The sequence below is a fragment of the Grammomys surdaster genome, unplaced genomic scaffold (assembly GCF_004785775.1).
Source record: "Grammomys surdaster isolate TR1022 unplaced genomic scaffold, NIH_TR_1.0 214, whole genome shotgun sequence".
In the NCBI taxonomy this organism is placed as follows: domain Eukaryota; kingdom Metazoa; phylum Chordata; class Mammalia; order Rodentia; family Muridae; genus Grammomys; species Grammomys surdaster.
Window position 1 is genome coordinate 2,404,597 of NW_021604659.1, and position 13,937 is coordinate 2,418,533.

The window sequence follows — 13,937 nt, forward strand, 5'->3', positions numbered from 1 at the left end:
CTGTGCAGCGGGTCTCCTGTGCAGCGGGTCTGCTGTGCAGCGGGTCTGCTGTGCAGTGGGTGTGGCTCTTAAACCTCTTCAGTTTTCAGAACTGAAGAGTTTCCAGTTTTCATTATGGTCAAATTCAGTATAAAACATTTCAGAAATAAAGAAAAAAATCAGAAGATACAAATACTAATACAACTTTTTAATATGTTATTCTTGGCTCTTACAAGTCTTGAGAATTTAAGGTGCTGTTACATTACCTATCACACAAACAGCATATCTATGTAGTTACCATGACAACATTTTAAAAGCATTTTTCACATGGAATCTTATTAATGTGAAAAATGAAAAATAAATCTAGCTTGCCAAGCTTGGTGGCATACACCTTTAATCCCAGAACGCCAGAGACAGAGACAGGATTTCTGAGGCCAGGAGAGTCTACATAGTGAGCTCCAGCCCAGCCAGGGTTACAGGATGGGGTGGGAGAGACAGAGAAGGGGGGAAGAAGAAGAGAAGAGAAAGAAGAAGAAAAGAAGAGAGATGGAGGGAGGGAAGGAGAGAAAGAAAGAAGGCGAAGAGAGGGAGCGAGGGAGGGCGGGAGGGGGGGCGGCAGGGAGAAAGAAAGAGAGAATTGCATCACCATGCTGAGTTTAGCTGAGTTTTAAATAGGCCATGAATCTCTCTCCTGTGAACCAAGCTGGATAGATTTACATAACTCGTGCCTCCTCCACTTTATAGGAAGCCTAGCGTTGAGGGGCTGAGTGCTGACTAGATGGTTACTCAGCTGAGCTTTGCTGAAAAGAGCAACGTCGTTTTTGTGACATGGAAGGAGCTGACATAAACATAATTCGCTTTGAAATAGGGCAACAGTAGCTTAGGTCTTCGTGTCCTAGTTAACCTTGGCAGAAGATGCCTGGAAAGCTAGATTGTGGGTGCGTTTGTCTGCATCTTGCACGAAATGCAATAATACTGTTCTGAGAAAAGCTTCACTCTTAGGTTCGATCATTTAGGAATGATCCACAATTTGATACTGCTCACCTGGTAAGACATAGGATGAGTCTATATGAACAGAAAGGCAGAGAGAGAAGCTTTGATCTCATAAAGTGAAAGGAAGAACAAATCTAAAATCTTACTGTCCAAACCCTGGTGCCTGAAGAAGTAGTCTCTGATTTGATAACAGCATCTAGTATGATAAATCATTTGGTTCACATCTTAATCCTGAGCTGGGTATGGTGGTGTCTCCCTTTAAATCCTATGTGTAGTAGGAAGTTTGGGGTTAACCTGGGCTACATTGTAAGTCACAGGCAAGCCATGGCTACATAGTGAGACCCTGTCTCAAAAAACAAACAAAACAAACAAACAAACAAATCAAACCTTGACTCTAGCTTTGTGATCCTTGGTAGACTCCTTAAACTGTTAGCTCATTTTCTTTATTTATAAATAAGAGGGGCAACATCTTCCCTCAGGATTTATTCTGAAGGTTAAGTGAGAAATGTATGTATTGGCCCAGGGCCCAAACTAGGAACTAGAAGGAAATGCTTGCTTCCATACTCTCTGTCCTCCCCTGAAATGGTATTGAGTACTACTAGGTTGCAGTCCCCACTGGGTCAGGGTCCCCAGTTCCATCAGGTTTGGTTTGTCTGAGGGTGTCATTGTATTCAGAACAGTCTCCTCGCAACTGAAGCTTGTCACAGTGAAGCAGACGGAGAGTAAAGCCAGCAAGTGAGCCGTGAATAGGGTCTCCTCAGAGGAGAGAAAGCATGCATTCACATGATTCCTGAGCTGATACAGCCACCTCTGTCGTTTGGGGGTAGGGTGAAAGCTCTCCCCAAATCCAAGCTAAATGTTAGCCAAGGACCAACATTGCCAGCAGATCTATCCAACACCTCAGTCTTAAGTGTTGGGTGATGTGGAGAATTCATAATACTTCCTCTGCAAACAGTAATCTCTATGCATATACAGATAGTGTCAGAAAGAAATCTTTATGGTAGTAGATCATTACCATGGGGCCTTTAATTTTTTTTTTTTTTTTTTTTTTAGTATCTCAAAGGCTTCTGGGGGTGGGGTGAGGTGGAATCTATTAAATCACTAATGAAGGAGGCTGAAGCTGGAAGATTTTGAATTTGAGACCAATACCTCAGACAAAATCACTAATACCCTTCCTGCCCCATCAGGCATGTTAGCCAGTTTGTACTCCAAACTGATGATTACTGGGTAGCTACCTCTGTTTGCTCTTATTTGAGCAACATTTCAAACTTAATGATGCTAGCACCTTGGTGACACAGTTGCCACCAAGCAACCCCAGTGAGAGTCTTAATGTGAGTTCTGAGTTCTCTCTTTGTAAAGTGTATGGCAGTGCCCAGAGTTCCACCAATGACAGGAAGGGAAGTAACTGTCCAGTAAGGATGTTCCATGACAATACTGTTTAGTTTACAAAGCAGCAGGCAAATGTTATGTGCATGTATTATCATTTGTACCAGTGAGTTTGCATAAGCTTGTGATTAACAGTAGGATACTCGTGATTACTGGTTACAAACCTCTGTAAAGCAAGGCCTCTGACCAGGGGTTCTGTGGTGAGCCTTGAGGACTCACTGAGCATGTACAAAGGACCTTTAAAATGTGTTTATGTGGGGTTCTGTGCTGTGGCCCTTCAGATTCTATCACCTCAGAGGAATCTTAGCTCCAAGAAAAAAAAAATGTAACCAGTGCCACAGAAAAAGGCAGAGCATACGTGTGTATTTTAGGGAGTCCTTTACATGGTGTTTAGGAGAATTCTCTAACTTGAATGTGTCTTCTGTGTAGGTACTGTACTGATGACATGCTGCAGAGAGAAATGATGTCCAATCCTTTCCTGGGTAGCTATGGCGTCATCATCTTGGACGATGTCCATGAGAGAAGCCTGGCGACTGACGTGCTGCTTGGACTCCTTAAAGATGTGCTACTGGCAAGACCAGAACTGAAGCTCATAATTAACTGCTCTCCTCTCCTCATCAGCAAACTCAGCTCCTACTATGGAACCGTGCCTCTCATAGAAGTGAGAAATAAGCACCCCGTGGAGGTGGTGTACCTTAGTGGGGCTCAGAAGGACTCCTTCGAGTCTGTCGTACGCCTTATCTTTGAAATCCACCGCTCGGGTGAGAAGGGTGATGTCGTGGTCTTCCTGGCCTGTGAACAAGTAAGTTAAATGGCATTCTGACCCAACTGAGTGTTGTCAAAAGGCATTTCCTTTAGGAACTTTCCCATCAGCACCTCGTGGCTCCCATTGCCTAGCTGCCGTGCAGATAGTCCCTACAGCACACCTCATTCTACACATAAGCTGCAGCACAGATAGGGTAGACAAAACCTTCAGTCTCTCGGGTCTGAGAAGGAATGAGTCTGAGAAGGAATGAAGTGACATCTTGAGGATCCAGGGCCCAGCTTGATGGAAGCCGACCATCTCTCATGGAGACACAATGGACACAGAGGACTCCACACTCTGCTGCCCTCTCAGCAGCACCTGAAGTAGACCACTCTTCTTAAAGACTAGCAGCCTGTTCTACCCAGACCTCCAGTGTTTCTAGTCTCTCGGTATGAAGCAGGTGTGCAGGAGTTCTAGTGATTAACGGGAACCAGAAAGTGTTGAATAAAGATTAGCTACAAAGGAGGGAGTCCCTGCCTTGGTGGGGCTCTGCCAGGGTGGAGGTTGGGGGTGGGAGGGGGTAGCTCAGAGGTGTGACTTCAATTCAGGCTCAGAATTATAGGAGCTTGGGTTGGGTCTTGAGACTTAAACTTTGTTTCCTTAGGGAAAGTAATTTAGAGTCTCATGTGCATAAGGACATTTATCAGCTGTTTGTGGAGATGGTACACCTCCTGAATACTAATCTTCTATGGTGGCCATTTATTGCATGATTTAGAATGTTTAAAAAGGCCCTTGAAGAGGTAACACAAGGATGAGGGGGCAGAGTAGAGCCTGAAGAAGGGAACAGAAGTGAAGTTAGGAATCTAAAGCATTTGAAAGTTGAACCTGCCAGATGGAGACCACAGGAGAAACAGGCATCTTTGAGATTAAAATCAGAAATTTTGAAACAGCCAGGTACAGGCAGGCCTATAGTCATGGACTCACCAGGCTGAACCATGAGATCCTAGAGTCAGAAGGTAGAAGCTGAATGAAACTGTCTCAAAAAAATCCCAAATGGGTGCTTTGGAAACTAAAGGTCGTAACAGGTTTGGCATAGAGGTTGTCTTAGAGACTGATTCTTGTTTGTTTGTTTGTTTGTTTGTTTGTTTTTGGGTTTTCGAAACAGGGTTTCTCTGTATAGCCCTGGCTGTCCTGGAACTCACTCTGTAGACCAGGCTGGCCTCAAACTCAGAAATCCGCCTGCCTCTGCCTCCCAAGTGCTGGGATTAAAAGCATGTGCCATCACTGCCCAGTGAGACTGATTCTTGTAAATGTAGTGGAACCTATACATCAGGGACACGGTGACCTTTAAACTGGTGAGCAGTCCACGGAATGTAGAAAGTGTCCTTTCTGTTAAGAAACAGTAGACATGGCAGTCTTCTCCCATAGACATGATGGTCATGAGAGCTGCAGGGCGTTCTCACCCTCCTGGGCCCAGAATACAGAGGTGCTGCTGCAGTGGCCTGTCTAGGGCTGAACTCCTTATCCAGGGGCACAGCAGCTGCCCTGCCATGCTGCCCCACTCTTGCTGGCTCCTGAAGACTTGCCAGAAAGCCTGAGTGCTCCAGTTCTGGATCTCGTTCCCTGTCTGCCGCCTTGCAAGCTTCCCACTGTGGTACTGATGAGCCTTCCTCAGCTGCGCTCCGGTCTTAAAGTCCCTGTTCAGAGCTATTGATTGTTATTTGTCTCTTGCTACTCAAAGCTGTCTTGATTTCTACAGACAATTGAGACCTCTGTGTTCCTTCAGTACCATATAAGACAGACATAGCTGAGAGCTGTTTTTTAAAAATTCAGCTTGCAGACATTGCCACTCACCATAGTTTTGGGAGTCAGCCATGCACTCTTGTTAGATGTATCACACATCCTCCAGCTGCTGAACTCAGCCCCATGCCTGCTGTGAGCTGGTCCCCACGATAGTGCATGGGATTCCCTGTGACTTGGTTCTGACCAGACTGAGCACCCTGAGTGCTTCCAGCCTTCTTTAACCTGAGAACAAAATATGAGATAAATTAAGTAAAAGATGTAAGTTCAGTTCATAGTGTGTAGTCCAATCAGATCACTGTAAGGGACCAGCAGGCCAGTGCTTAAGGGTTAGAGTTTCCTGGGAAAGGCTCTGCATGGCTGCAGGGCCTCTTTGATCTCAGATACCTTCTCTGTGGCTGTTGTGGTCTCCACAGCTTTGCAAGTGGTCACAGCAGAGTCCTGCAGACTTACTGAGTAAGAACTGAGAGAACACGCTGGCTGTGCTGGAGTATGCCTTTAATTCCAGCCCTAGAGAGGCAGGCAGGACCTCATGCCTGTTTCATAGAGTGAGCTCCAGGATAGCCCGGGTGGGGGGGGGGGGGGGGGGGGGGGGGGGAAGATAGAGAGTGAGCCTGTCTCAATCACTCAATCAATAAATAAATAAAATTTAAAAAGAGGAAATAAATGGACAGTGGACCTGAAGCCCCAGAAGCATATTCAGCATTGCCTTTTGCAGTTTTTGAAGATGTGGCCTCAAAGCTGTATATGTCAGCTGTGCATGAGAAGCAAGAACCACACATAGCATCCGTTCTGTCACCTCTGCCTTTTTCCTCCAGGATGTTTTCTTCATTTCTCCTCCTGTAAAAAAGTATCTGTGTGTGTGTGTGTGTGACCAAAGTTCAACATAAAAATATGTTTTAAACAAGTAGAAATAGGCAGGTTTCTGTGAGTTTTAGGTCAGCCAGAGTTACATGATGAGACTCTGTCTCAAAAAGCAAAGCAAAACAAAACAAAAACCAGCTTAGTTACCTGTAACCATTATGGCTTTTCTATGTCCCAGTTCCTGAATAATGACATAGAGACTTATTATGTATGTACGCCTGGGCCTTAGGCTAGGCTTGCTCCCAACTCTTAACTTACATCAACCTGTTTAGACTATTCTATATCTGCCATGTGTCTGGTTACCTCTTCCTCCGAGTCCGGGTGGCAAATATTCCCATGCATGACTCTTTCCCAGCGTTCTTCTCTCTGCCATTGGCCCACCTTTTGTTCTGTCTTTTACTATAGGCCATAGGCCTGTTATTTTAACCAATCAAAGGGTGCCTTAGGCAGGCAAGGAAGGACAGAGGCACATCTTCACACAGTGTATATAAACATTATCCCTATAGTTACCAAAATTATTTCTTTCAACAATATTCTAAGAGGTAGTAATTATTTCACTGCTCTTTGAAGGTTTATATTGGTAAGAGATTGCTCTGAAGTGGGCTTCCATAGCTGAATTCCTCTTCTGTGTTCTCTGTTGAGAGTTACCGACACCTACCTAAAGCAGGAAGAATGTGGGTGTTCCCATTGAGGCTGTCCTCAGAAAACATGTGTGATGAAATGAAGCAAGCAATCTGGATCATTCATTTCGTCTTTTAGATAGGAAGCCAAGAACTTCTCAATCCTCCTGCCCCTATTTCCCAAGCACCAGCAAGAAATGATTTTCTCTCACTATCTACTTGACCAGTTTTTCATTATTTGGGATATAGATAGCTGTGCTGTTTGCTTAGTTTGAGAAAAAAAGTTTGTGTGTGTATGTGCTGGAGAGGGCAGCCTGAGAGCACGCCTCCTGGGAACAGTTCACCCCGGCTGCTAGCAGCCTTTGCTGCCTCCAAAACCCTCCAGGTGACTAGACCCACTCTACAAATAGTGTAGAAAGGAAAGCACCATAAGCTAAAGACAGGGAGAAGGGGATGGAGCCTTAAAACCTGCAGAGGTCACAGGAGGCCAACTTTTCAGGTTGGGGGTTTTAGTGAACTGATGATTCTGATAAGCCAGGTGAAGTTCCTATTTGGTGGCTTGCCTTGTACTTTACAATATTAAAAAAAGTGCAACTATTAAAAAGGACTCAGATTAAGTAACATCTATTCTCAAAGATGAGCTGGGGTTTGAGAAGTGTGCAAACTAAAATACCTTACCTTCGGGCTCTCCCATTTGCTTGTTAGTAACTGCATTTGTTCTGTTTCCCCATATGTGTGATGTACATTTGAACAGATTGTTCTAAATGCCTGCAGATGCAAGGCAGCAGAGGGGCAGTGGCAGCTCCCTGCCCTCCTTACAGCTTTTCTGACACCGCGTTGAAGTATATGTAGGTCAAATGATATCTAAGGTGACCCAACCGAGGCTCCCGGTTGTGCTTTTGCATATGCCTTTATGTTTTATTTTAGTTTTTTGAGATGAAGTTTCTCTCTGTAGTCAAAGCTGGCTTTGATGTCATGGCAGTCATCCTGCCTCTGCCCCTGAGCCCTGGGGGTCCAGGCATGAGCCAGAACACCTGCCTGGTATGCTTTCCTTTATAGAAACCCTAGGTGCTGTTGAGTAGCGCTTAGTTCCATTGGCTCAGAACAGTGATGTGAGGATGAGTTTGATTCCTCTGCTCATGCTAATGTGTCTGAGGAATGGTATAAGCTGGGAGAACAGTAGAAGAAAGGCAGAGAAGAGGTAGGACATTTTCAGAGAGGAAAACCTTTCTGGATAAAGACAATGAAATTGTGTAGAAATCACATTTAACTTGCCTAAAGAATAATTATGTCCCCTTTCCTTATTTAAGGCAACAGCTTAGAGTTTTCTTTCTTTGTGTGCATTATTGTCTAAAACTTTGTAGAATTGTGGGATCGTTTTTCACTGAAATACCGTTATTTATTCTCATGGATATCTATTTTTCCACTTTAGGATATTGAAAAAACCTATGAAATTGTGTGTCAGGAAGGATCCAACTTAAACCCAGACGTGGGAGAGCTGGTGGTCATTCCTTTGTATCCCAAAGAGAAATGCAGCCTGTTCAGGCCAGTGGATGAAACTGAGAAAAGGTGCCAAGTGTATCAGAGACGGGTGGTGCTGACCACCAGCTGTGGGGAGTCTCTAATCTGGAGCCACACGGTCAAATTTGTTATTGATGTTGGTCTGGAAAGAAGACAGGTAATTACCATCATTGGCACCCACTTGCTGGGTTCCTGCTACACCAGTAGCCAAAAAGTGAGGTGCACTGTTGACCCAGAGTTCTCTCTGTTGGGTCAGATGTGTTTGGAATCATCAGTTAAAGTCTTGGCTGTATCTCATTAGCATATTGGTAGTCTGGAAACAAATTAATTGAGGGTCAGAGGTTTGAGGAAATCTCAAACTTTAGCATACAGGTATTGATTTCTGTCTACCTGCCCACCTGCCTGTCTCCTTCCTCCCTTCCCTTCCTTCTCCCTTTTAACTGGGGATTAAACCAAGGCTTGCCACTTAGTAGCCCAGTCCCCAAACCCTGTGTCTTTAGGTAAGCTACTAGCACAGTACACTATTCAGCTTCTGAAGCTTCTCTAGTCTGATGTATCTAGTTGTCCACTTATCAGTGTAATTAGCATCTCCAGGGAAATTGGTTTCAAGTGAATTGACTAACTTTTGAAAATATTTGATAATTGGGCAAAATGTTTTAATTCTGATTTTTTTCTTTTTATATATTATTTATTTATTTCATGTGCATTGGTGTTTTGCCTGCATGTATGTCTGTGTGAGGGTGTCAGATGCCCTGGAACAGGAGTTAGAGACAGGTATCAGCTGTCATGTGGGTGCTGAGAATTGAACCAGGGTACTCTGGAAGAGCTGCCAGTACTCTAACTAGTGAGTTATTGCTCCAGCACCCTAATTCTAAATTTTTTAGAAAATAAATTATTAAAGCTGGGCAGTGGTGATGCACACCTTTAATCCCAGCACTCAGGAGACAGAAGTATGTAGGTCTCTTGAGTTCAAGGTCTGTCTGGTCTGCAGAGTGAGTTCCAGAACAGCTAGGCTACACAAAAAAATTCTGTCCTGTCTCAAAAAACAAACAGTAATAATAATTTAAAGATAATAAATTATTATAAATGAAATAACTTAATGCAAATTATTTTTATCAAAGTTCCCTTGAAACAAGTTGTAGGTAGTCTCTCTCTCTCTCTCTCTCTCTCTCTCTCTCTCTTTTTTTTTTTTTGGTTTTTTGAGACAGGGTTTCTCTGTGTAGCCCTGGCTGTCCTGGAACTCACTCTGTAGACCAGGCTGGCCTCGAACTCAGAAATCCACCTGCCTCTGCCTCCCAAGTGCTGGGATTAAAGGAGTGAGCCACCACTGCCCGGCAGTAGTCTCTTTTGAGTCAGCATCTTGCCTTGTAGTTTGGCTGTCCGGCAGCCTCCACATTCTGGAATCTTAGTCTCCCGCCACTACCCCTGGCCTGTTAGAGTCAGTCTTTAGTTACGTCCTGTTCCTAGAGCACAGGCTGTCAGTTGCCCTTCTAAGCCACACACAAGAGTAACTCTTTAGTGCTGTGTGGCATTTGCAGAAGATGTACTACCCAGAAAATCCCATGTGTATCATAAACATGAACCCACTGAAGCAATACTCAGCCTGGACAAAACATCAAATCAGTTCAGCCCCATTGAATGGAAATCCTTTCTTTCACGTGACATTGTGTGTGTGTGTGTTGGTAGGTGGGGTCCCCACTCACCAACATGAGGCTGGTGGCAGGTGATACTGAGGTCCCGTACTACAGAGTGCAGTAGAGGCAGGCAGCTTGCAGAGCCATATGCCAAGTTGCCTGCAGTTCTATCTCATAGTATGTGGTAGACACCAAAGAAAAAGAGCCTGACAGCATTTCTGTGGGGGCCTGCTGCAGGGTAGAGGCAGGTGACTGTACCACAAGCTAACGTGTGTTTCTGTTAAAGGTATACAACCCCCGAATCAGAGCCAACTCCCTTGTCCTGCAGCCCATCAGCCAAAGCCAAGCAGAGATCCGGAAGCAGCTCCTCGGGTCTTCTCCCTCAGGTAGTGTGGTGGGCACAGTAACAGTGTGAAATCTGTCAGGGATGCCACAGCAACACTGAACCCATTTCCTTTGACTTTTTTAAGGGAAACTTTTCTGTCTGTACACTGAAGAATTTGCCTCCAAAGACATGAGGCCACTTAAGCCAGCAGAAATGCAGGAAGCCAACCTGACCAGCATGGTGCTCTTCATGAAGAGGGTGGACATCGCTGGCTTGGGCCGCTGTGACTTCATGAGCAGGCCAGGTAGCTTTACACTCTGATTTTCTTCCTACTCCTGCCATTTCTTCCTGCCATGGCTCCTGAGAGCACCTGGCACCTATCACTGTAAGACAGCATTCGTTCACTCAGTGCTGACCCTTTCACCGTCACAAGAGGAAATTATCTCAAAATTTAAAAGGACAAAAATCTAGAGGTGTGTGTGTGTGTGTGTGTGTGTGTGTGTGTGTGTATGCGCACACACACACACACACACACACACACACGCGTGCGCGCACGCATGCCAAAGGCTTGTTTTCCTTAGGGTTATTATTGCTGTAATGAAACGCCATGACCAAAAGCAAACTAGAGAGGAAAGGGTTGCTTTGGTTTACACTTCCAGATTGCTGTTTTGCATGGAAGGAAGTCAGGACTGGAACTCAAGCAGGGCAGGGATCTGGAGGCAGGAGCTGATGCAGAGGCATGGGGAGAGGCTCTGCACTGGCTTGTTCTACATGGCTTGCTCAGCCTGATTTCTTGTAGAATCCAGGACCATCAGGCCAGGGATGGCTCCACCCACAATGGGCTGGCCCTCCTCCATCAATTACTAATTAGGAAAATTCCCTACAGCTGGATCTTATGGAAGCCTTGTCTCAATTGAGGTTCCCTCCTTCCAGATGACTCTTGTTTGTGTCAAGCTGACATAAGACGAGCCAGCATGAGGGCCAAAGGTCAACATCGGGTATTTTCCTGTATCACTCTTTACCTTCCGTTTTTGAGACAGGGTCTATTATTGAACCTGGAGCTCACTACCTACTGACCATGGAGCAAGCCCCGGGGATTCTGCTAACTCTGCCCCTCCCTCCCACCAGGTGCTGCGATTCAGATGTACACCAGGAGCCTGGCTGTGTATGCGGCTGCCGGGATCTGAATTCAGCTCCTTATTCTTGTGTGGTAACACTTTACCCACTGAGCCATTACCTCATCCCAGACAGTGTCTTATTTTTTTGGACACTGGGACCAGAAGGACTGATCAGCATAGGGAGGGACAGTGGAGAACTGACATTTAAGGGCAAGATGAACAGAAGGTAAAAGATCCATCCCCAGAGCTTGGGAGTCCTCCTCATGGATCATGTTAGTACCTGGGGAAAACCCACTCAGATTCCACTTCTTTGCAATTCAGGTCAAACAAATAAGGGTGGGGAGATTCCTGAAGCAAGACTGAGACATTTGAATCCTAATCTGAGCAGTTTTTTTCCAGGGTTTCCTGTTCAAAAGGAAGCCAGCTTGTAGCTTTCTCTACACCCCCAGTTGGCTTACCCTCTCTGTGGAGATGTGGGGTCAAATCCTTCTTCAGCTCTAGGTACAGAGTCCGGGAGATGGTGGCAGCTGTACTTGTCAACAGCCAGCTGGTGAGGAAGGTCTGCCAGCAGCCATAGCCTGTGTATCTTCTTATCTGTTTAACCCCTGGTCTGTTCTCTGAACACTTGGTTGTTTATATATGTTTACTGGTGCGTTAAATCACTTAAGACAATAGCCCAGTGACTGGATGCTGGGCTTTGCTCCACTTTATAGATGAGAAATGGAGTTGCTAGATTTAGGGTAACTCACAGATGGAGCAGGTGGCATCTGCTCTGACAGTGGCTGGTATCTGACTGCCCTGCCTTCTTTTCCTCCTGAAAGTTCCTGGGTAGTTTTCCTTCTTCTCTCTCTCTTTTTTTTTAAATTTATTTTTAGTTTTTTTCTGTGTTTCTCTGTGCAGCCCTGACTGTCCTGGAACTCACTCTGTAGACCAGGCTGGCCTCGAACTCAGAAATCTGCCTGCCTCTGCCTCCCAAGTGCTGGGATTAAAGGTGTGTGCCACCACCGCCCGGTGCTTCTTGTCTCTCCCGCTCTTTGTTCGTTGTTCCTTGCCAAGCAAAGCAGCAGGTGCCTATAAATAATGAGTGGAAGAGCTCGGCCAGGGCTTCCCATCTCCCCGCCCACATGCTCCTGAAGCTGCTGATGTCCTGAGACACTAGGCTGTCAGAGCAGGGTCCTGCTTCTCTCACCTGCTTTCTTCTGTAACTTGGAATTTAGCTTCCAAAAAGCAAGCACAGTGTCTAAATATCACTGTATGAAGGGCTCTAACGTAAAAGTATTGGCTGTTCTTTAATCAATACTTTAGTTTTTGTTTTTATTGATGTGAAAATAACTTAATTTCCACACACTTTTGGCCAGTGGTTAAACTTTTCCATGATGCTTACCCTAGAAGTAAATAACGAAATAATGCCTGTAAGTAATGTCTGTGCCCTTTGTCATATTTTGCAAGACAGATAGGCCACCAAGGTGGGAGTGTTTAAAATGATAGCTGTTCGACCCATGATTGTCTGCATGCTCTCCTTCACCTTGGCTTGGCCCCGAGGATGACAGCTAGGGGTGAGAGTGTCATCCACCTCCTCCTGTCTACCTGATGGTCCCTGAACGTCACATGGGTTGGTGATTGCCACAGATGGATCTGCTACAGTGAGCCTTCCAGAAACTTCCTCTTCAGAAGGGTTCTCACTGTTTTTGTTGCTTTTACATTTTGTTGTTAGGGGTTGAATCCAGAGCCAAGCATTCTGTGAGAGTGTTCTACTACTGAGATACATTCCAGACTAGACTTTTTTTCATGATGGGATGGGCCCTAGAGAATGCATGCTGGCATGCACCATAACACTAAGCTACAGTGTTAGCCCCAAGTGCATTTCACCTGTTAACGTTGCCCAGCCCGCCTCTGCTCCTCCTGCCTTGGTGCCTCAGCATCTTTCTGCTCAGGGAAGGGGGTGTTTGATGGACTAGATGTGAGGGGAGAAAGAAGAGTAGATTTGCAAGAGGGCTCTGAAGAAATCAAACATCAGAGATACCTGAAAGGAAGCAGGGGGCTGGGCTGTGGGCTCCCTGATCCCTGTGCCGGGCTCCCCGCTCTCTGTGCTGGGCCCCTGATTCCTGTGTGGCTCCTGTTTGCTGCTTACCTCGTGAGGTTTCAACCTGATAACTGGGAACAAAGGGGTTGGAGTCACCATTTATTTCTGGCTCCCGACAACTCGAGCAGCTGTTTTCTGCCGTGCTTGCGGAAGTGTAGCTATGGATGAACTCTGACTCATCATGTTGGAAACAAAAAATATAGAAGATGCTTGTGGCTGATGCATTTAATTCAACTTATAATTGAAATGTACGAACACAGCAAGCTCTCTGGCCTTTTCAGGATCTGTGAACCATGTGAAAATGGTCTTGGCATGACTAGGCTACTGGCAGTTAAGTGAATTCCCTCAGCATGAATCTCTCTTCAGAAAAACTAAACCTAGGGTTTTTGTTTTGTTTTATTTGTTTGTTTTGTTTTTTCCTCTTCCTTGGCTGCATGAGGGTTGACTGCCACATGAGTGTCACAGCCACTGTTGATCTGGGACAGGAAGCTTGGGACCAACTGAGTGCCTCAGCAGAAACAGATGGCTAAGAGTGTTACTGTCCTTGGAAGGCAAAGGTACCTGGACAGGGATTTGGAGAGAAACCAGGAAAAATGTCCCAGACTATGCTGAATGTCATCTCTATGTGCTGATTCAGAATTTGTTTTACCTTGTTGCAGATAAAATATTTCTCTGCCAGTGAAATGACCCAATTCAAGCCAGATTAGAATATATTAAAGTCAGCTTTATTGGGAAGACGTTCTCCGGGGAGGTCATGGGGCCACACAAGGACTGAGGCCAGGGGAGTTGCCTTGGGGAGGGGGAAGGGAAAAAAGAGAAAAAGAGGATGTGTGGAGAGAGAGAGAGAGAGAGAGAGAGAGAGAGAGAGA

General features: G+C 45.5%; 1 protein-coding gene across 1 annotated transcript in view; it reads left to right on the plus strand.

Moving 5' to 3' along the window:
- Positions 1 to 13,937, plus strand: part of Dhx32 (DEAH-box helicase 32 (putative)) — a 57,007-nt gene that overhangs the window by 32,626 nt on the left and 10,444 nt on the right. The window contains exons 4-7 of the mRNA XM_028772524.1: positions 2,788 to 3,160; positions 7,820 to 8,065; positions 9,829 to 9,928; positions 10,013 to 10,171. Of these exons, the coding sequence (XP_028628357.1) occupies positions 2,788 to 3,160; positions 7,820 to 8,065; positions 9,829 to 9,928; positions 10,013 to 10,171 (878 nt within the window). The remainder of the gene's footprint in view (positions 1 to 2,787; positions 3,161 to 7,819; positions 8,066 to 9,828; positions 9,929 to 10,012; positions 10,172 to 13,937) is intronic.